This window comes from Oncorhynchus masou, chromosome 23 (genome assembly GCF_036934945.1).
Source record: "Oncorhynchus masou masou isolate Uvic2021 chromosome 23, UVic_Omas_1.1, whole genome shotgun sequence".
NCBI lineage: Eukaryota > Metazoa > Chordata > Actinopteri > Salmoniformes > Salmonidae > Oncorhynchus > Oncorhynchus masou.
Genome location: NC_088234.1, coordinates 29,541,472 through 29,564,671, shown reverse-complemented (window position 1 = coordinate 29,564,671; position 23,200 = coordinate 29,541,472). Strand labels below are relative to the sequence as shown.

The window sequence follows — 23,200 nt, the reverse complement described above, 5'->3', positions numbered from 1 at the left end:
CCATGCCACACACAGAAAAACACACATTCGTTGGCATGCACCACAATGACTCACCCGTCACAAATTCACTAAAAATTTCAATCCATAATTATTGACCGCCATGTAAGAGGCTCACAGACCTAAAACACATCTCAGATGCAGAGCATCTTTAAAATGACCAAAAGCCATGCAGTCTTTAAAACTAACTTTTCAGTGTTTCCAGATTCCTATGACATACGACCTAGAATGAATTACAATAAGAGTGAAATAGTTTTCCTTCCAAAAATGATAATTAAGTATGTTATAAAGCAGCTTTTCTCTGTTGGAATGGTATGGGCGTACCCTGAACAACAGAATGGTGTGGGCGTGTACCGGTCATAGAAAATATTCATAAGAGTAGACCGCTGATTGGCTAGCTCATAGCAAGCACTTTTGAAACAGTCTGTTTGAGATAGAAGTTACCGGTGATTTTTTCTCCCTTTCATTTATGTTTTGGCCACAAATACGATTATAAGATGAGTCGACAACATTATTTGGGTTTGAGTCAACAGAATATTCACTTTTCAAAGTGAGATTTTCACTGGACAGTTAGTTCAGAGATTTGCCAGAGCTCAAATACCTGGCTTTCCAGTGGCCATGGCAGACCAAATAAGACAAACAACAACACATCACTACCACTACCACTGCAATCCATGCAGAAAGTCATATGCTCAAACACTTACCCCTTATCTAGAACATACTCTGCGGGTTCTCCATCAACCTCTTTATCCTTTGTCTGCATACTTGTCTCTTAAAAACCAAAAGCAAAATAATGTTGCTTTCCATTTGCAACGTGAGTCACTGGAAATAGAATATGACATTGTTAACCACACACGTCTTACCATGTGCCTCTACAGACTCTGGACTGTGAGGGGGCACAGATGGAAAACCAGGAACGCTTGCTGCCTCGGGGCAAGATGGTGCCAGTGCAACCATAGTTTTAAGGCCTTCATCACCAACTGCACTGCCAAGGTCAGGCTTGGAAAGTATGGTATCCTCTGACCTATCCTTCAAGGGATTTTCATACAATGGCTGCATAGAACTCACAGATCCTTCTCCCTGGGCCAGAGCTAATTCAATTGGCTGTCTAGAAAGTAATCCAGCTACTGTAGATTCATTTGCACAAGATGGGTGTAGAGCAGACATGGTTCGTTCTTCCATTGCTTTAGGTTGTGGTAAGGACAGGAACCCAGGAGTGAGACTCTCACGTGCCACTATATTTTTCATATTTCCTTTGAATTCTGCTGACCTATCTTGGATTATTATGGTCTCATCTTTCAGTGTCTTCTCAAACAGAGGCTTCTGTTCAACCTGCAAATTTCCTGTCGGGACTTTGGCCGTAGTTGGCAAACCTGGTAGACTGGAGATTATGGGGCACGATTGTGTGAAATCCACACTATTTACTTCCTTCTTAGGTTGTGGTGCAGAGGGGAAGCTAGGAATCCCGGCTGCTTCTGTGCAACATGGCACCAAAGCAACCATTGCTCTTGTTTTGTCAATGTCTTCTTTTGATCCGTCTTCTGGGAGAATGTTTTCTTCTTTCTTATTCAAGAGCTCAAACATAGGCTTGGGGTCTAAATGTGTAGCCCCCTCAGTGGATGCAAAACCAGGGTGACTGGAAACTTTAGGGAAAGTGGGCACAAGACTCAACATACTTATATCTACCTCAGCTTTGGGATGTGGTGCAGAGGGGAAGCCAGGAATATTTGCTGCAGTAGGGCATGATGGTACCAGATCCACCATTCCTTTCATTTCTTGTTTGTCTTTTTCTGATATTTCCATGAATAAAATCAGCTTCTTCATTTTCTTCTCCCATAATGGTTGATGCTCCTTGGGTGGATCTGTGTGCCAATCTTTTCCTTCAGTTTGCTGATTGGATGGGAAACCTGCAATACTGGAGACATTTGGACATGAAAGACAGATGATACTTGGTCCATAATAGACCTCTTTGGGTTGTGGTACAGATGGGAAACCAGGGGTACGAGCCACTTTCGGACAAGATGGTACCAGAGATACTATTCCTTTCATCTTGGCTTTGTCTATTTCTGATCTTTCCATTATCACAACTGGCTTCACCTCCATGTGCTTCTCCCATAATGGCTGATGATCCTCAGGCAGATCTATGTGCCAATAATGTTTGTCAGTTCGCTGACGGGATGGGAAACCTGCAATACTGGAGACTTTTGGACACAATGGCAGAAGGTTGACAATACTTGGCCCATAATAGACCTCTTTGGGTTGCGGTACAGATGGGAAACCAGGCACCAAAGACATTTTTGGACAGGATGGAACCAGAGCCACTATTCCTTTCATACTTTCTTTGTCTATTTCTGATCTTTCCATTATAACAACAGGCTTCACCTTCATTTGCTTTTCCCATAATGGCTGATGATCCTCAGGCAGATCTGTGTGCCAATCTTTGCTGTCACTTTGCTGACGGGATGGGAAACCTGCCATACTGGAGACTTTTGGACATGATAGACCGATCATACTTGGCCCATAATATACTACTTTGGGTTGTGGTACAGATGGGAAACCAGGGATACGAGCCACTTTCGGACAAGATGGTACCAGAGCCAACATTTCATTCATATCTTGCTTCTGTTTTTCTGATATTTCCATCAATAACATCATCTTCTTCTTCATTTGCTTCTCCCATAATGTCTGATGATCCTCAGGCTGGTCTGTGTGCCAATTTTTTCTGTCAGTTTGCTGACGGGATGGGAAACCGGCAATACGGGAGACTTTTGGACATGATAGACAGATCATACTTGGCCCATAATAGACCTCTTTGGGTTGTGGTACAGTTGGGAAACCAGGCACCAGAGACATTTTTGGACAGGATGGAACCAGAGCCACTATTCCTTTCATACTTTCTTTGTCTATTTCTGATCTTTCCATTATAACAACAGGCTTCACCTTCATTTGCTTCTCCCATAATGGCTGATGATCCTCAGGCAGATCTGTGTGCCAATCTTTTCTGTCAGTTTGCTGACGGGATGGGAAACCGGCAATACGGGAGACTTTTGGACATGATAGACAGATCATACTTGGCCCATAAAAGACCTCTTTGGGTTGCGGTACAGATGGGAAACCAGGCACCAGAGACATTTTTGGACAGGATGGAACCAGAGCCACTATTCCTTTCATACTTTCTTTGTCTATTTCTGATCTTTCCATTATAACAACAGGCTTCACCTTCATTTGCTTCTCCCATAATGGCTGATGATCCTCAGGCAGATCTGTGTGCCAATCTTTTCTGTCAGTTTGCTGATGGGATGGGAAACCGGCAATACGGGAGATTTTTGGACATGATAGACAGATCATACTTGGCCCATAATAGACCTCTTTGGGTTGCGGTACAGATGGGAAACCAGGCACCAGAGACATTTTTGGACAGGATGGAACCAGAGCCACTATTCCTTTCATACTTTCTTTGTCTATTTCTGATCTTTCCATTATAACAACAGGCTTCACCTTCATTTGCTTCTCCCATAATGGCTGATGATCCTCAGGCAGATCTGTGTGCCAATCTTTGCTGTCAGTTTGCTGATGGGATGGGAAACCGGCAATACTGGAGACTTTTGGACACAATGGAAGAAGATTGACAATACTTGGCCCATAATATACTACTTTGGGTTGTGGTACAGATGGGAAACCAGGGATACGAGCCACTTTCGGACAAGATGGTACCAGTGCCAACATTTCTTTCATATCTTGTTTCTGTTTTTCTGATATTTCCATCAATAACATCATCTTCACCTTCATTTGCTTCTCCCATAATGGCTGATGATCCTCAGGCTGATCTGTGTGCCAATCTTTACTGTCAGTTTGCTGACGGGATGGGAAACCGGCAATACGGGAGACCTTTGGACATGATAGGCCGATCATACCTGGCCCATAAAAGACCTCTTTGGGTTGTGGTACAGATGGGAAACCAGGAGTGTGAGCTACTTTGGGACAAGATGGTACCAGAGCCACTATTCCTTTCATACTTTCTTTGTCTATTTCTGATCTTTCCATTATAACAACAGGCTTCACCTTCATTTGCTTCTCCCATAATGGCTGATGATCCTGGGGCAGATCTGTGTGCCAATCTTTTCTGTCAGTTTGCTGACGGGATGGGAAACCTGCCATACTGGAGACTTTTGGACATGATAGACTGACAATACTAGGCCCATAATATACCTCTTTGGGTTGTGATACAGATGGGAAACCAGGAGTGTGAGCTACTTTGGGACAAGATGGTACCAGAGCCACCATTCCTTTCGTCTTAGCTTGTTCTTTTTCTGACCTTTCCATTTTCAAATCTGGGTTCACCTTCATTTGCTTCTCCCAAAATGGCTGATGATCCTCGGGCAGATCTGTGTGCCAATCTTTTCTGTCAGTTTGCTGACGGGATGGGAAACCTGCAATACTGGAGACTTTTGGACACAATGAAAGAAGGCTGAGTATAGTTGGCTCAAAATATATCTCTTGGGGTTGCGGTACAGAGGGGAAGCCAGGAATCATGGATGCTTCTGGGCAACATGGCACCAATGCAACCTTTGCTTTCATTTTTTCAATGTCTTCCTTCCTAAATTTGTCTTTTGGAAAGACTTCTTCTTTCTTGCTCTTCTGCAAGTGCTCAAACATAGGCTTGGGATCAACAAGCCACTCTAATGTTGTAATCCCCTCAGTAGATGTGAAACCAGGGAGACCGGAAACTTCAGGGAAAGCGGGAAGACTCAACATATTGGGTTGTGGTGCAGACGGGAAGCCAGGGATCCTGGCAGCGTCAGGACATGAAGGACGCATTGAAAAGTTGGTTTTAATTTCCTCTTTGTCTACCTTTAAGCTGTCAATAATGACTTTCCTATCCTTTAATGGTATCTTGAACAATGAGCTCTGATCAACAACCCACCCTGCTTCCCTATCCTTCTCAATGGATGGAAAACCAGGGAGACTAGAAACTTTAGGGCAGGAGGGAACAAGATTCACACTACTTGTCCGCACTTCAGCTGCTGGATGTGGTGCAGAGGGGAAACCAGGAATCAGGGATGGTTTTGGGCAACATGGCATCAAAGCAACCATTGCTTTCATTTTTTCACTGTCTTCTTTTGATCTGTCCTTTGGAAAAACAGTTTCTTCTTCTTTCTTCTTCTTTTTCTCCAAGTGCTCAAACATATGCTTAGGGTCAACAAGCCACTCTAATGTTGCAGCCCCCTCAGTGGATGCAAAACCCGGGAGACTGGATACTTTAGGACAAGCGGGCACAAGACTCAACATACTTAGATCTACCTCAGCTTTGGGGTGTGGTGCAGAGGGGAAGCCGGGAATACTTTCTGCAGTAGGGCACGATAGCTCCACAGTCACCATGTGTTTCATAAGCTCTTCTTGTAATGTGTCCAAATGTGGACTGGACCTAATGGTCACCCCTTCTTTCCCCTTCACTGTCTTCTTACAAATTGCCTCAGTGTTGACTGTACACTCCTCTACCTGACTTTCAAGAGAAGGGAATGTGAGTGTGCCAGCCACTCTTGGCATTAGATCTGCCATGTTAGGTTCCCTCTCTACCTCGACTTCTTTGGACAGATGTGTAGACGGAAAGCCTGGAATGCTGGCAGTTCTTGGGCAAGATGGGACTATATCTGCCATAAATCTCACCATATCTCTCTCCTCTTTTGATCTATCCATGGCCAGCTGTGGACCGTCCTTTGTTGGTTTCTCCCATAATATGCTTGTGTCCACTGGGTAGTCTTCCAATTGAGCCTCTGAAAAGGACGCTTGAGTGGATGGAAACCCTGGTGCACTGGCAACTCTTGGTGATGATGAAGCCATATTTTGAGGTCTGAGGAGAGGGTAAACCAAGGTCAGAGGTGACTATAACAACCATGAAAGCAGCGTTTTCAACTAAGAACAAAGCAATCAATAGGAAATGACCATCTAAAACAATCACACAAAAAACAAAACTCATGCTCAAACATGATCAGACCATTCACAAAAATGACAATGAATAATGCAAACATTTCAATCAAGATAAAGCCAATCTAGGTGTATAAACACCACACAATCAAATGTAAAGGATTTTTCAAACCCATGCTTGCAAAAATGTATACTGAACAAAAATATAAACGCAACATGCAACAATTTCAAAGATTTTACTGAGTTACAGTTCATATAAGGAAATCAGTCAATTTAAATAAATTCATTAGGCCCTAATCTATGGATTTTACATGACTGGGAATACAGATATGCATCTGTTGGTCACAGATACCTTTAAAAAGGTAGGGGTGTGGATCAGAAAACCAGTCAGCTCGACACATCTCCTTCACTTAAGAGTTGATCAGGCTGTTGATTGTGGCCTGTGGAATGTCCCACTCCTCTTCAATGGCTATGCGAACTAGAAAACATTGTCATACACGTCAATCCACAGCATCCCAAACATGCTCAATGGGCGACATGTCTGGTGAGTATACATGCCATGGAAGAACTAGGACATTTCCAGCTTCCAGGAATTGTGTACAGATCCTTGCGACATGGCCTTGCGTTATAATGCTGAAACATGAGGTGATGGCGGCAGATGAATGGCGCAACAATGGAACTCAGGATCTCGTCACAGTATCTCTGTACATTTAAATTGCCATAGATAAAATGCAATTGTGTTCGTTGCCCGGAGCTTATGCCTGCCCATACCATAACCCCACCGCCACCATGGGGCACTCTATTCTCAACGCTGACATCAACAAACCGGTCGCCCACACGACGCCATACACGCTGTCTGCCATCTGCCCGGTACAGTTGAACCTGGGATTAATCCGTGAAGGGAACACTTCTCCAGCGTGCCAGTGGCCATCGAAGGTGAGCATTCGCCCACTGAAGTCGGTTACAATGCCAAATTGCAGTCAGGTCAAGACCGTTTATGATAATTTGTGCAGAAATGATTTTTCTGTGCAAACCCACAGTTTCATCAGCTGTCTGTGTGGCTGGTCTTAGACGATCCCGCAGGTGAAGAAGCCGGATGTGGAGGTCCAGGGCTAGCGTGGTTACACATGGTCTGCGGTTCTGAAGCCGGTTGGACGTAGTGACAAATTCTCCAAAATTATGTTGGAGACAGCATATGGTAGAGAAATTAACATTACATTCTCTGGCAACAGCTCTTGTGGACATTCCTCCAGTCAGCATGCCAATTTCACACTTCCTCAAACCTACAGACATCTGTGGCATTGTGCTGTGTGACAAAACGGCACATTTTAGAGTGGACTTTTATTTTCCCCAGCACAAGTTGCACCTGTGTAATATGTCAGACTGTGTCAAGCTGTTTAATCAGCTTCTTGATATGCCACACCTGTCAGGTGGATCGATTATCTTGGCAAAGGATAAATGCACACTAATGGATGTAAACAAATTTGTGCACAACATTTTAGAAACATTTATTTTTGTGCGTTTGGAACATTTCTGGGATCTTTATTTCAGCTCATGAAAAATGGGACCAACACTTTTCATGTTGCATTTATATTATTGTTCAGTATATATATTCATCAAAATTGTAACTGATATTGCAAAATATTGGCAAATTCAATTAAGTCTAGAAGCACAAATCTTACAATATACGATTTCATACCATTCCTGCATTTGGCTAATGCTCTGTTTAAGTTATGTTAAATCCAAACTCCAAAAACCGCCATAGGAATGCAACACCATGCAGATCAACACAATGAAACCAGCACCATGCTGGCAGGTAGTGAGGTTGAGCGCTGTGACCCTTTCACACTTACCGCATCTCATAAATTTTCACCTGCCGAGCCACAGTAACCTCTTCCTTCCCAGAATGCTCTATTCCAGAGACTGACTCTAAGACTTCATCTACCGCTTCTTCCTCACATATCATGTCCAAGTCTTCTACAACTTGATACTCTACTAGTGCCACAATCTCACACGCCATCTGGCTGTGTGAAATGTCTTTTGGCTCATTGTCAACAGCTCCTCCCATCCCATACGGTAATGGCTGTCCCCCTTGAGCGGGAGACTGACACGAAGGGCTGAAAGAGAGTGACCGGAAGTGAGAGACCAAATAAATGGGAAGAATTACACAGTGAAAAGCACAGGGCATGCACCTTGCAAGAATAGTGCACAGTAGTGTCAGTCAGATGTGGAGGAGATGGTGCACAAGCATTATTGTAAGCAGCCAAACGAGAACAGCTGCACTCCTGCAGCAAACCAACACAACCCACCTCTCTCTGACAGTCAAGAACAATGGCATGTCTGTAGGAATGGAGTGCCACATTCGGCAGTGCAAGTGTCTGAAAACAGAGTTGAAATGCAAGTGTTTCATACTCTATCTGACAGGCAACTGACAGGCAGAGAAATGTGCTTTAAAGTCTCACAAAAGTGCCATAACGCAGATTTAAAATAGTCTGCTCTCCTACTCCCACTCACTCACCCTCTTTCTAGAACGCCCACTTCTTGCGCCTCATATCTGGTCTGAATGACCCCCTCTTCCTTGAGTCTCTCCAAAACTGAGCCATGTTTAAATTCTTGTTTGTTCTCATTCACCACTGATTCGATTCGTTTGGGCTTGTGGCTAAGCTCTGTTTGGCCCTCCTTGCAGTCATATATCTCCTCTGCCCATTCCATCCTTTCACCTCGACTTGACTGTTGATTTATAGACAAATCACTGTCGAGAGGCATTTGACAACGTGTCGATGGAAAGCCAGGGTCAATGGCCTCACTTGGGCAAGATGGCAACATAGACACCATTCCCTTCTCTAATTCATCATGAGTGGGAGCCAGAGACTGCACTGTTTTCTCTTTCAGTGACTTTTCCCAAAATGGCTTCTCCTCCACAGGACACTGATGAATTGGAGGATCCTCTTGATTTTGCGTCTTTGTGGATGGAATCCCTTGGACATGTGTAACCATTGGGAAAGTTAACAAAAGACTGGGCATGTTTGGCTCTTGTTCCTCTATAGGCCATGGTGCTGATGGAAAGCCATGTATACTAGCGTCTTTTGGGCAAGATAGTAACATAGCTGCCATTCCTTTGGCATCATCTGATCTACTGACTCCAATAGCTGGAATCTCTTTCTGTGTTTGCTGCCATAATGGTCCATCTTCCACAGCCCAGTTCTCAACTAAAACCTTATCTACTTTCTCTGGTTGTAAAGGAAAGCCAGAGACTTTGGCAACATTGGAGCATGATGATTTAACTGTAGCAGTGATGTATTGCTTTGTCTTGGGTCTTGGGGCAGAGGGAAAACCAGGTATTTTGGCTTCTTCTGGACATGTTGGCTCCAGGGCCATCATATGTCTGTCAAATTCTTTGTCATCTTTTAATCTACTCATAACTGGGGATGAAAGTACAGTCACAGAGAGCCTCGCCTTCACTGGCTTCTCTAACAATGGCTTTTGGTCAGCTGGCCAACCCTTAACTGGATCCTGCTCTGCTAGTTCTATCTTTATGGATGGGAGCCCAATAACATTAGAAATGTTGGGGCAAGATAGCACAATATTCACCATACTTGGAAGCTTCTCTACAATGAGCTGTGACGCAGATGGAAAGCCTGGACTTAGAGCAACACTTGCGCAGGATGGTACAAGAGATAACATTGCCTTTATCATGCGTGTGTCTCTGTAACAACAGTCTCCCTCAAATGGAGAGCATTCCAGAGTCTCCAGAGTATTAGCAACCCTCGTTGGTGGTGTCTCCCAGAGTACACTCTTGACTGTCGGCCAGCCCTCTACATAAGCGTGATCAGACATGACTGACTGTCTTGAAGGGAAACCAATTATACTAGAAACTTCCGGGCAAGATGTGGAAAGATTAGTCATGCATGGCTTTTTCTCGGCTTCAACATGAGCATCTTTTGCTCGTGGACCCGATGGGAAGTTAGTAAGGGTGGCTTTTGCTGGGCATGACAGCACAATACTTGTCAATACTTCTCTGTCTCTAAATGACATTTCCTCAGATGGACAAATCTGAAGAGATGGGAAACCTGGATTCAAAGCCAAACATGGACATGATGGTATAAGAGATAACATTGCCTTTATCATGACTTTGTCTCTGTAACAACAGTCTCCCTCAAATGGAGAGCATTCCAGAGTATTAGCAACCCTCGTTGGTGATTTCTCCCAGACTACACTCTTGACCATCGGCCAGCCCTCTACATAACCATCATCCAACATGATCAATTGTCTTGAAGGAAAACCAATGATACGAGACACTTCCGGACAAGATGGGAAAAGGGAAGTCATGCATGGCTCTTTTTCTACTTCAACGTGAGAGGCTTTGGCTTGTGGAGCCGATGGGAAGCCAGGAAGGGTGGCTTTGGCTGGGCATGATGGTACCATACTTGTCATTATTTCTCTGTCTCTGAATGACATATTGTCAACTGGAGAAAGCTGGAGATTAAGCCCCTCTCCTTTCCTCAACGATTTAACCCAAAATGTCTCCCTGTCAACATGCCAGCCATCATGTCCTGCCTTGGATGGACGTCTTGAGGGGAAACCTGAAGCCCTTGAATATTTCGGGCAGGTAGGCCATAGACATACCATGCTTGGGATCACCTTAACATGAGCCCTATCCGACTTGTGCCGTGACGATGAGGGAAAGCCTGGAATGGTGGCTTTTATTGGGCAAGGTGGTAACATAGACACCATAATTGTAATCATCGCTCTCTCTTTGAATGATAATGTTTGCACTGGACAAAAGAATAGTGTGCCTCTATTATTTAATGGCCTCTCCCACAGTGGCCTCTTGTCTGCACACCAGCCATCTTTATCTGAATTGATAGGAAGTCTCGAAGGTAAGCCAGAAACTTTAGAAACTTTAGGGCAAGTCTGCAGAAGACTGATCATGCTTGGTGTGTCTGCAAACTTTTTCGCAGGTAAAGAGGGAAAGCCTGGATTCACAGATGCTTCAGGACAAGATGGCATCAAAGCAAACATTGCTTTCATTTTGTCAATGTCTTGCTGTGATCCGTCTTTTGGAAAAACGTCTTCCTTCTTCTGCAAGTGGTCAAACATAGGCTTGGGGTCAACAAACCACTCTAACGTTGTACCCCCCTCAGTGGATGCGAGACCCGGTAGGCTGGAAACGTTAGGGAACATGGGAACAAGACTCGACCTATTGGGTTGTGGTGCAGATGGGAAGCCAGGGATCCGAGCAGCATGAGGGCATGATTGCCTCAAAGGAATGTTGATTTTCATTTCCTCTTTGTCTGCTTTTGAGCTGTCAAAAATGACTTTCCTCTCCTTTGGTGGTCTCTTGTAAAATGGCCTCTCATCAACAACCCACCCTGTTTCCCTATTCCCCTCAATGGATGGAAAACCTGGGAGACTAGAAGTTTTAGGGCAGGAGGGAACGATATGCATCATACTTGGTGTCTCCTCAGCCTTTTTGCGTGGTGCAGAAGGGAAACCAGGAATCATGGATGCTACTGGGCAACATGGCACCAAAGCAATCATTGCTTTCATTTTTTCAGTGTCTTCTTTTGGTCGGTCTTTTGGAAAAATGTCTTTTTCCTCTTCCTTCTTTTGCAAGTGTTCAAACATAGGCTTGGGCTCAACATGCCACTCTAATGTTGTAGGCCCTTCAATGGATGCGAAACCCGGGAGACTGGAAACTTTTGGGCAAGCAGAAACAAGACTCAACATACTAAGATCTACCTCAGCTTTGGGATGTGGTGCAGAGGGAAAACCAGGAATCCTGGCCTTCTTCGGGCAAGATGGTAACATATCTACCATGTTATTTGTAACGTCTTTGTTGTCATGTGGCATTGCCTGTACCAAAGAAACATTTATTTTCTTAAATGGCCTCTCCAAATGTGTTATCCAGTTAGAATGCCAGACAACATTTTCAGACTTATGCAGATGTCTAGAAGGTAAACCAAAAACTCTAGAAAATCTAGGACAAGTAGGCATAATGTTCATCATAATTGGCTCTTGCCTTGGTGCAGAGGGGAAGCCAGGAATACTGGCTGCTCTTGGGCAGGATGGTGTAAGAGCAAGCATGGTGCTGGCCATTTCACTATCATTATAGACTGTGCCAACATTATCGAATAATCCTGACCTTTTTCTTGGTGAAATGTTCAAATAATCTTTATCTACTGACCAATCTGGTGCCTGATTCAGATCCAAAGCTGGCAATCCAGAAACAGTCGATACCTTTGGGCAAGTAGGCACAAGATTCACCATACTTGGGGTTTCTACTGATCTCTGCCTTGGTGCAGAAGGGAAGCCAGGTACATTGGTTCTCCTGGGGCAAGATGGTACCATAGCTACCATATGTTTCAGATCTTTGTCTTTATCATGAGCTGGAGAAATGTCTAGAATTGGCACACCCCTTTCCCTCAACGGCTTCTCCCATAGTGGCACTCTGTCCACAAGCCAATAATCATCTCTAGACCTGATCCGCTCTATAGAGGGTAAACCAGAAACCTTAGAAAGTTTAGGGCAAGTAGTCAGAAGACTGATCATACTTGGTGTGTCTTCTAGCTTCGACTGTGGTGCAGAGGGGAAGCCAGGTATACTGGCCTTCCAGGGGCAGGATGGTGACAAAGCTACCATATTTTTCACAATTTCCGTATCATGATAGACTGTGTCAATATCGTCCAAATGGAACATTGATTCTTCTGACCTTTCTCTAGATGGCAACAGTAACTCTTTATCAACTGGCCACTCTACTGTTTGTGTCTGTTCGATAGCTGCCAATCCAGGAACGCTAGATACCCTTGGACAATTTGGCATTATGTTAACCATACTTGGCTCTTTCCTTGGTGCAGATGGAAAGCCAGGGACACTAGCCTTCCTTGGGCAAGATGGTAACATGGCCAACATATTTTTCATTAGCTCATTGTCCTTGTGTGGCATTTCCTGCATTAGACATGCTGTTCTCTTCCTCAATGGTCTCTCCAAGAGTGGCCTGCTGTTAGCATGCCACTCAACATTTGCAGACTTATTTGGCTGTTTGGAGGGTAAACCAGAAATTCTAGCCAGTCTTGGGCAAGTAGGCAAAAGTTTAACCATATTCGGCTCCTGCGTTGGTGCAGAAGGGAAGCCAGGAATACTGGCCTTCCTGGGGCAAGATGGTACCATAGCTACCATATGTTTTACCATATATGTTTCATGAGCTGGATAAATCTGTTGAATCGTTACATCCAATTCCCTCCATGTCTTCTCCCAGATTGGCATTCTGTCCACAATCCAATTTTCATGTCTAGACATTGTTGGGTGTTTGGAGGGTAAACCAGAAATTCTGGCCAATCTAGGGCAAGTAGTCAGAAGGTTAACCATGCTTGGTTCATGCCTTAATGCTGAGGCGATGCCAGGAATACTGGCTGCGTTTAGGCAGGATGGTTTCAGAGCTGCAATGTTTGTGACCACTTCACTATTATGATCGACTCTGCTATCATTCTCCAAATGGAACATTGATTCATCAGGCCATTCTCTGGGTGACAGTGACTTTTTGTCAACTGGTAATTCTACTATTTGTGCCTGTTCTATAGTTGCCAATCCAGGAACTTTAGATACCCTTGAACAAGTAAGCATAATGTTAACCATACTTGGCTCTTGCCTTGGTGCAGATGGGAAGCCAGGAATACTAGCCTTCCTTGGGCAAGTTGTCAACATGGCTACCATGTCTTTCAGAATTTCAGTGTCTTTGAATGCCATTTCCTGATCTTGTAAAAAAGGTCCTTCTCTTTTCTTCGATGGCTTCTCCCACAGTGGACTGCAGTCCACTTTCCAGTCAATATCATCTGAATTGTTTGGAAGTCTAGAGGGTAAACCAGGTACTCTGGGAAGTTTATGGCAAGTAGGATGAAGACTGAGGATATTTGACTCTTGACCTGGCATAGATTCTACACCAGCCTTTTCCAGGCAAGATGGTAAGAGAGGAACCACAAGTTCATTGTGCTCATATGAGGTTGCATGTGCTACAGAAAGTGAAGGGATCAGCTCAACTGTTTTCCTCAATGGCTTTTCTATTATTGGCCGTCTGGTAGCATGCCAGTAGTCAGGTTCTGACTCAGTTGGATGTCTAGAGGGTAAACCAGAAACTCTGGAAAGTTTAGGGCAAGTAGGAAGAAGATCATACTTCATGATCATTCTTGGGGATCCTAGCCTCTGCTTCAGTTTTGAAGGAAAGCCAGGAATACTGGCCTTCCTTGGGCACGATGGTAACATGGCTACCATATATTTCAACATCATTTTGTCTTTATATGCAATGGTAAGAGCGGAAGAAATTGGTTGAATCATCACATCCATTTTCCTCAATGGCCTTTCCCACAGTGGCTTTCTGTCCACGAGCCAATCAGCATCTCTAGAACTGATTGGCTGTTTGGAGGGTAAACCAGAAACCGTAGAAAGTCTAGGGCATGTAGACAGAAGACTGGTCATACTTGGTGTGTCTACTAGCTTCTGCCTAGATGCAGAGGGTAAACCTGGAATCCTAGCCTTATTCGGACAAGATGGTAACATATCTACCATATTTTTGGTAAGTTCTTTGTCCTTTTGTCGCATTTCCTGCGCTACAGAAAGTGCTCTGTTCTTCAATGGTCTCTCCAAAATAGGCCTACGGTTAGCGTGCCAGTCAACATTATCTGACTTAATTGGCAGTTTAGAGGGTAAACCAGAAACTCTGGCCATTAAAGGGCATGTAGGCAGAAGGTTAACCATATTCAGTTCAGATTCAGAAAACTTTCTTGTCCCAACATTGGACAATTTAGTAGGCTCTTGCATTGTTTCAGATGGGAAGCCAGGAATACTGGTTGTTTTGGGGCAGGATGGTTTAAGATCCACCATTTTCTTGACCTTTTCACTATCATTATAAACTGTGCTAACGTCCTCTAAACGGACCATCAATAATTCTACTTCTTTCGGTAACTTATTAAACAGAGCCTTTGTATCTACTGGCCAGTCTACTGTCTTTGCTGGGTCTATGGTTGGCAGTCCAGGAACTCTAGATACCCTTGGGCAAGTTGGCATTATGTTAACCATGCTTGGCACAACCTGAGCTTTGGGCCTTGGAACAGATTGAAAACCAGGAATAGTACTCTGACTTGGACAAAATGGGACAAGCACTACCATAGATTTCAACATTTCTTCGTCTCCATACACTTGGTCTAAAGCAATTGACGACGAAAGCTCAATAACCGTCTTCTCATCATGTGGTCTCTCCCATTTCAGCTTTTTATCCACCCTCCAACCTACAGCCTCAGCCCCTTCAGTCTCCTTTGGTTTCCTGGAGACCAAACCAGGTGCACTGGATACGCTTGTGCAAGTTGGCACTAGATTCACCAAACTTGGTTCCGTTTGTGTTTTGGGTGGTGGTGCTGGTATTCCTGTTTTGGGTGGTAATCCTGGTCTTTCTGTTTTGGGTGGGGATGCTGGTCTTTCTGTTTTGGGTGGTGATGCCGGTCTTTCTGTTTTGGGTGGTGGTGCAGGTCTTTCTGTTTTGGGTGGTGGTGCAGGTCTTTCTGTTTTGGGTGGAGGTGCTGGTCTTTCTGTTTTGGGTGGTGGTGCTGAGGGGAACCCAGGAACACTGGCTACCCTTGGACAACTTGGCAACATGGAAGCCATACTTTCCATTACTTTCTGGTCCTCATCCGATGTTTCAGGGGCAGGGGTGATAATTGGTGTTCCTTTCAGGGGCTTCTCCCATAATGGACTTTTATCAATGGGCCATTCTTCGGGTCGGGCCTTATATCTGTTCCTAATCAATGTGGATGGGAAACCAGGGTAACTGGACACTTTTGGACAAGATGGCAGCGAGGCAGCCATACTTTTAGTTCTAAAGGACAGGGGACACCAAGGATATATGTCAGAGGAAAGGTGCCAACTGGGAACTACAAAACATGTTCTTGTGTTTAAATAACTAGTGGGACCAGCCCTTAATATTTATTGAAATGCAAACCTATAAGGTACATAAGTACTACATGTCTTCAGGACATGCTAACATGTTTTAGAACTAGTTGAATGACTGACACATTGAGGAACAGGGGTATGGAGTGATTGTGCACCATGCCACACTTACCCCCAATCCATGGGTACCCCTTGTTCTTTTGAACATCTTGAACCTCTTGTTGTTTTGGAAGAATATTTAGGAGCATCTTTCTTAGGGACCAGTGTCTGCCCCTGCTCTTTCTTTGGGTCTTTCTCCTTTGGCAGACCCCTCTGCGACAATCTGTACGGCCGTGTGGTCTGCAACTCAGTGAGGTGGGAGGGCGGGGCCATCATCCTCTGCTGCCCACTGGTTACTGTCACAATCTGTTCAGGCTCTGGTTTGGCTAACGGTGTCCCTATCTGCATGGACATCTTGTTCAAGTGACTCCTCGTTCTGTCAAGTGACTTCATGGATGTGACTGTGGGCTCAGGTAAGCCAGGCCTTTGCATGGGTGCAAAAGGGAGAGGTTTCTGGGGTGTTGGAACTGGGAGTGCCCTGTTTGACCTCTCCTCTGCCTGACTTTTTGCAATCGGTTTTGGCATCTCAAAATATTGGAGCCCCGGAACAGAGGGTGCTCGGGGGCTAAAGGGCAGGAGAGGGGTCATGCTCTCAGGTCTGAGGGACAAACAAATCAAGGTCAGAGTTCAGAGGTCAGGGGGGGGGGGATTGCATCTCCATAGCAACAACGCAGTGAAAAGCAGGCAAGGTTCCCCATATCAAGCATGGTCAGAGGTGCTACTGTAAGGGCACAAGCACAATCTTTGCCAAGGATTTTACTTTAATTCTTTGGCATACTCTCTATGTATTTAAAATGTTTACATTTGACCCTTATTTAACTAGGCAAGTAAGTGTTTAAGAACAAATTCTTATTTACAATGACGGCCTATTGCAACAGCATTGCAGCTTGAGGAAACTTGATACACTATAAATCTGCCTACCAGAAACTGATACAATCGTTTTGGTTTCACTATTGACAACCAGGTAGATTCCAATGAATCACAATATTTCAGATGGATACATTGCTACAGTGGCCATGCATCCTGAGTGACAAAATATGTAGTTCTAGCTTTGCAGTGCCTAAGCAAACAAATGGTTTTAATTACAACTTTTAGGAACTCTGCCATGCTTCCAACAATTTAGGACAAATAAAATAGCAATTTTATTTTTTTATTTCGCTTATATTTAACCAGGTAGGCTAGTTGAGAACATGTTCTCATTTACAACTGCGACCTGGCCAAGATAAAGCAAAGCAGTGCGACACAAACAACAACACAGAGTTACACACGGAATAAACAAGCGTACAGTCAATAACACAATAGAAAAAAAAGAAAGTCTATATACAGTGTGTGCAAATGGCGTGAGGAGGTAAGGCATTAAATAGGCCATAGTAGCGAAGTAATTACAATTTAGCAGATTATAACTGGAGTGATAGATGAGCAGATTATGATGTGCAAGTAGTGATACTGGTGTGCAAAAGAGCAGAAAGTAAATCAAAACAATATGGGGGTGAGGTAGGTAGATTGGGTGGACTAGTTACAGATGGACTATGTACAGCTGCAGCGATCGGTTAGCTGCTCAGATAGCTGATGTTTAAAGTTAGTGAGGGAAATGTAAGTCTACAGCTCCGGCGATTTTTGGAATTCGTTCAGGTCGCAGTGGTGGGTGGTATAAGGGAGTTTGGTAACAAAACGGATGGCACTGTGATAGACTGCATCCTGTTTGCTGAGTAGAGTATTGGAAGCTATTTTGTAGATGACATCGCCAAAGTCGAGGATCGGTAGGATAGTCAGTTTTACTAGGGTAAGTTTGGTGGCGTGAGTGAAGCAAGGCTTTGTTGCGAAATAGAAAGCCGATTCTAAATTTGATTTTAGATTGGAGATGTTTGATATGAGTCTGGAAGGAGAGTTTACAGTCTATTTGTAGTTGTCCAAATATTCTAGGTCAGAAGCATCCAGAGTAGTGATGCTAGTCGGGCGGGCGGGTGCGGGCAGCGAATGTTTAAGAGCAGTTGGAGGCCATGGAAGGAGTGTTGTATGGCATTAAAGCTTGTTTGGAGGTTAGTTAACACAATGTCCAAAGAAGGTCCAGATGTATAGAGAATGGTGTCGTCTGCGTAGAGGTGGATAAGGGAATCACCTGCAGCAGGAGCGACATTGTTGATATATAGAGAGAAAAGAGTCGGCCCGAGAATTGAACCCTGTGATACCCCTATAGAGACTGCCGAGGTCTGGACAACAGGCGCTCCGATTTGACACACTGAACTCTGTCTGCGAAGTAGTTGGTGAACCAGGCGAGGCAGTCATTTGAGAAACCAAGGGTATTGAGTCTGCCGATAAGAATACGGTGATTGACAGTCGAAGGCCTTGGCCAGGTCGATGAAGACGGTTGCACAGTACTGTCTTTTATCGATGGAGGTTATGATATCGTTTAGGACCTTGCGCGTGGCTGAGGTGCACCCATGACCAGCTCGGAAACCGGATTGCACAGCGGAGAAGGTGCGATTTGAAATGGTCAGTGATCTGTTTATTAACTTGGCTTTCGAAGACTTTAGAAAGGCAGGGGAGGATAGATATAGGTCTATAACAGTTTGGGTCTAGAGTGTCACCCCCTTTGAAGAGGGGGATGACCGCGGCAGCTTTCCAATCTTTAGGGATCTCAGGCGATACGTAAGAGAGGTTGAACAGACTGGTAATAGGGGTTGCAACAATGGTGGCGGATAATTTTAGAAAGAGAGGGTCCAGATTGTCTAGCCCAGCTGATTTGTATGGGTCCAGGTTTTGCAGCTCTTTCAGAACCTCTGCTATCTGGATTTGGGTGAAGGATAAGCTGGGGAGGCTCGGCAAGTAGCTGCGGGAGGTGCGGCGCTGTTGGCCGGGTTGGGGTAGCCAGGAGGAAAGCATGGCCAGGCATAGGGAAATGCATATTGAAATTTTCGATTATCATGGATTTATCGATGTTGACTGTGTTACCTAGCCTCAGTGCAGTGGTGTTGATGCAATGTTGATCGCAGACAGCACAAGATTTTTGTGCAATAACACGACAGCTGCCTTAGACTCAAACACAACTCATTCAGAAAGTTATCCAAGACACTGTATCTATGTCACCATTATAACTAATAAGAAGAGTACACAGACTACAGCAAAACTAGGAAAACCACAGCATTGACAAGAATAATTGTTACACAAGACATTTCCTTGAAGTCGGATGGTTACTGTATTCCTGACCTACCACTAAATAGTTTTAGGCCTTTTCAACTTAGTAGGAATGTGAAACTCACTCGTCACAGTTATCAATACGTTGAATTTACCATACTGTTGTCTTTCAAAGTGGCCTTTACTGTGTCATCTTACTGACAAAACTCCATCATGCAACAAAAAAACAGACCATGCTCTGCTCACCATCGACATTGAATGAAGATGTTCAGGTTAAAACCAAACCAGCCATTCCAAGCATAAATAATGAGCACCACCCCCTGTAGCTGTGTAACCTTTGAATTCACTCACCCTGTCGTTCCCTGGACAACCTCCATTCCAAACATTGAGTCTGCCCCCCATCTTCTCGCATAAGCGCTCGTCTCAAAGGGCTTAGCCAATGGGTCAAGTGAGGATGTTGATGGGTCTGGCCTCTGATTGGCAATACTGATCATTCCAGCAGTGCGGGCTAGAAGGGATGACAGAGGAGAACATCATGAAGATTAATCTGACGGCATCAGTACACACCGTCTTGGCTGTGGGGCCAAATCCTGACTCGAAGATCTGAGCCCTATAATTTTAAAGTTAAGTACACAGATCTCAAGTTAGGATTTGGCCCTGTGTATAGATTTAGGGATGTTCCTAAAAGGCATTGTGGTTGCTTAAGGTCCTACTCACTGGGAGTTGTGGCAGTGGTGTATTCCTCCTCTGTCAGAGTGCTCAACTGCCTCTGAAACTCTAGAAGGGAAAATACAGGACAAGGTTAGACCTGATTATCTTAACGGGAGAGTTAGCTTGGCAGCCGTGACGTGATCAATAACCAACAACGAATGAAGGAAACACATTTAATGCTAACCTAAAATTCGTACAATCAACAACAATTAGCAAGAGACTGTTTACAACCAAAACAACTCGCTAGGTGCCAAGTGTTCTCATGTGAAGATTGACAAGGGAATACATGTTATCATCATAGCATTCTATCATGGATGTCCCCATTATTAAACACGAGGACATTGTCGACTCAGGTTGTATACCTGTCTCTTGGGGAGCAGTGACTGGTGCTGGGATGGGGGCAGTGGGGACTTGAGTCTGAGAGCCAGCAGAGAGCACAGGAGAAGGAACAGGATAGGGGGTGAGAAGAGAGGGTGAGTGGGGGAGCTCCAGAGGAGGGGAGACCAGTCTCTTCAAATTGGGGTGGACCATGGTGGGAACCACCTGGTGCATCCATTCTGCAGTCTGGAGCACAGCAGGGGGGACTGAGGTTGAAAGAGAGAGAAAAGAGAGGACACATGGAAGACAAGGAAGGAAAGACAAGGGGGAGAAGGAAAAGGGAGGAAAGAATTCGATTCATAAGCGTTTCACCCAGTTTGGATCAAAGTACAATTGTGTAGACTGGTTAGGCAAGCATTTCTCCAATGTCCATGCTTTGGGCTCAATCTCACTGAGATCTGTACCTGACTGGGAAACCGTGGCAGAAGCAGGATCTGCACCACATGGAGAAGTGCCGATAGCATGAGGGGAGGGACCAGGAGCAGAGTCATAACATTGGGCAGCGATGTAGTCAGAAGCAGTAAGACGCCCAGGGGTGGGAACAGTGGGATCAGAGGAAAGATCAGGGGTAGAGGATAGGGAAGGGTCAGGGGTGGCGGTTGGGGCAAGGGCTGGGTTATCAGAGGTAATGGGAGTAGGGTTAACATCAATGGGAGTGGATGAGGAAGAATCAGAGACGATGGCAGGCGCAGAAGCAGGGGTGAGGACAGGAACATCAGAGCCAGAGGAGGTTACGAGGGGGGGGGATGAGGACACAAGAGTGCGGTAAGGTACTCCAATTGGGTCAGATGCGTAATCAGGGGTGGGGAGAGAGGAGGATGCAGGAGATGAGGCTAGCACAGGGGGAGGTAAGGGGAGCGGAGACTGCAACATGGAAGAATGGGATGCATCAAGGGAGAATGACATGTAGGAATCAAGCTGAGAGAAAGCAGGATTACATGGTGTCTCCATGGTCCGCTTTGTCTGCTCTAGGGTCACAGGCTTCACTGGGTCAGGGGGAGAGGGGTGCAGAAATTTGGGGGAGAGGGCTGGCTGGGCCAGAGGGGCCTGGGATTTGGGCGGTCTCCATTCACTCTGCCAGGGTACTGTGAGGGAGGGATGAGAAGGGGTAGAATGGAGGGAGGGAGAGGAAACAAGGGATTCACATAAGGCACAAGTTTGAGAGAAAGAGGGACAGGAGAGAGGAGAATAGGGAGAAATAGAGGGATGGTATATGGGTGGTTAGAAAAGATATTGGAATAGAAAGGGTATTCAGATTGGAATAAAGAGAGGGAGAGAAAACAGTCAACAGAATAGTCCCTACATTGTCTGATATACAGGAGTAACATACGTAGTGATGTGGGAAACCCTACTGCACATGATATAGGCTATATGCAATGTTCCCTCTAAGTTGCACACTGGACTGCAAGCCCAGAAGAAACATCAGCCTGCCCCAAAAAAGGACGAGATTGAACTTCACTCAACTTTCTAGTTTCCCCTTTAGTTAACAATATCAACGTTTTGCTCAACTGTGGGAATTATGATCGAATCAAATAGTTTTTTGTTTGTTTGTTTGTTACATTGAAAGTGTCAATGTAACAAACAAACAAACAAAAACTATGCAAAACTAACTGCAAGAGATTTTATCGTAGGCAGAACGCATTGGAATAGGATTCTATTGTATTGACAGGCACGACTTAGGCACGTCCTCTACACAGACCGCTGCACCATAACCAATCATAGTTGCAGTAGGCGATTCACTTTGAACTGGACTGTGTTTACAGCATGAGCGGTCGCGAGTAGATGTGCTTGTTTTGAGATCAAAGCGAGAGCTGCAGTTCACATTTTGTTTATATTCTTTGATAGTTAGTGAGTTGTTAGCCCAGTTACAGTGCCTTGCAAAAGTATTCATCCCCCTTGATGTTTTTCCTATTTTGTTGAATAACAACCTGTCATTTAAATTGATTATTATTTGGATTTCATGTAATGGACATACACAAAATAGTTCAAATTGGTGAAGTGAAATGAAAAAAAATACTTATTTCAAAAAATTCTCAATAAAAAAATTGAAAAGTGGTGCATGCATATGTATTCACCCCTTTGCTATGAAGCCCCTAAATAATATCTAGTGCAACCAATTACCTTCAGAAGTCACATAATTAGTTAAATAAAGTCCACCTGTGTGCAATCTAAGTGTCACATGATCTGTCACATGATCTCAGTGTATATATACAGCTGTTCTGAAAGGCCCCAGAGTCTGCAACACCACTAAGCATGGGGCACCACCAAGCAAGCAGCACCATGAAGACAAAGGAGCTCTCCAAACAGGTCAGGGACAAAGTTGTGCAGAAGTACAGATCAGGGTTGGGTTGTAAAAATAAATCTGAAACTTTGAACATCCCACCGAGTACCATTAAAAAATGGAAAGAATATGGCACCACAACAAACCTGCCAAGAGATGGCCTCCCACCAAAACTCACAGCCCAGGCAAGGAGGGCATTAATCAGTGAGGCAACAAAGAGACCAAAGATAACATCGAAGGAGCTACAAAGCTCCACAGCAGAGATTGGAGTATCCGTTCATACAACCACTTTAAGCCGTACACTCCACAGAGCTGGGCTTTACGGAAGAGTGGCCAGAAAAAAAGCCATTGCTTAAAGAAAAAAAATAAGCAAACACGTTTGGTGTTCGCCAAAAGGCATGTGGGAGACTCCCCAAACATATGGAAGAAGGTACTCTGGTCAGATGAGACTAAAATGTAGCTTTTTGGCCATCAAGGAAAATGCTATGTCTGGCGCAAACCCAACACCTCTTATCACCCCGAGAACTCCATCCCCACAGTGAAGCATGGTGGTGGCAGCATCATGCAGTGGGGATGTTTTTCATCGGCAGGGGCTGGGAAACTGGTCAGAATAGAAGGAATGATGGATACCGCTAAATACAGGGAAATTCTTGAGGGAAACCTGTTTCAGTCTTCCAGAGATTTGAGACTGGGACAGAGGTTCACCTTCCAGCAGGACATTGACACTAAGCATACTGC

General features: G+C 44.7%; 1 protein-coding gene across 4 annotated transcripts in view; it reads right to left on the bottom strand.

Annotated features, from left to right (window-relative positions):
• LOC135510718 (EH domain-binding protein 1-like protein 1) overlaps positions 1 to 23,200 on the bottom strand; it is a 73,407-nt gene that overhangs the window by 18,552 nt on the left and 31,655 nt on the right. For 2 of the 4 annotated variants that reach the window (XM_064931865.1, XM_064931866.1), the window contains exons 8-12: positions 20,166 to 20,387; positions 19,810 to 19,869; positions 19,444 to 19,600; positions 861 to 5,848; positions 702 to 768 (exon numbers count right to left, since the gene is read on the bottom strand). In XM_064931865.1, coding sequence (XP_064787937.1) covers positions 702 to 768; positions 861 to 5,848; positions 19,444 to 19,600; positions 19,810 to 19,869; positions 20,166 to 20,387 — 5,494 coding nt within the window. The remainder of the gene's footprint in view (positions 1 to 701; positions 769 to 860; positions 5,849 to 19,443; positions 19,601 to 19,809; positions 19,870 to 20,165; positions 20,388 to 23,200) is intronic. The other 2 variants (XM_064931867.1, XM_064931868.1) reach the window with 1 other exon arrangement.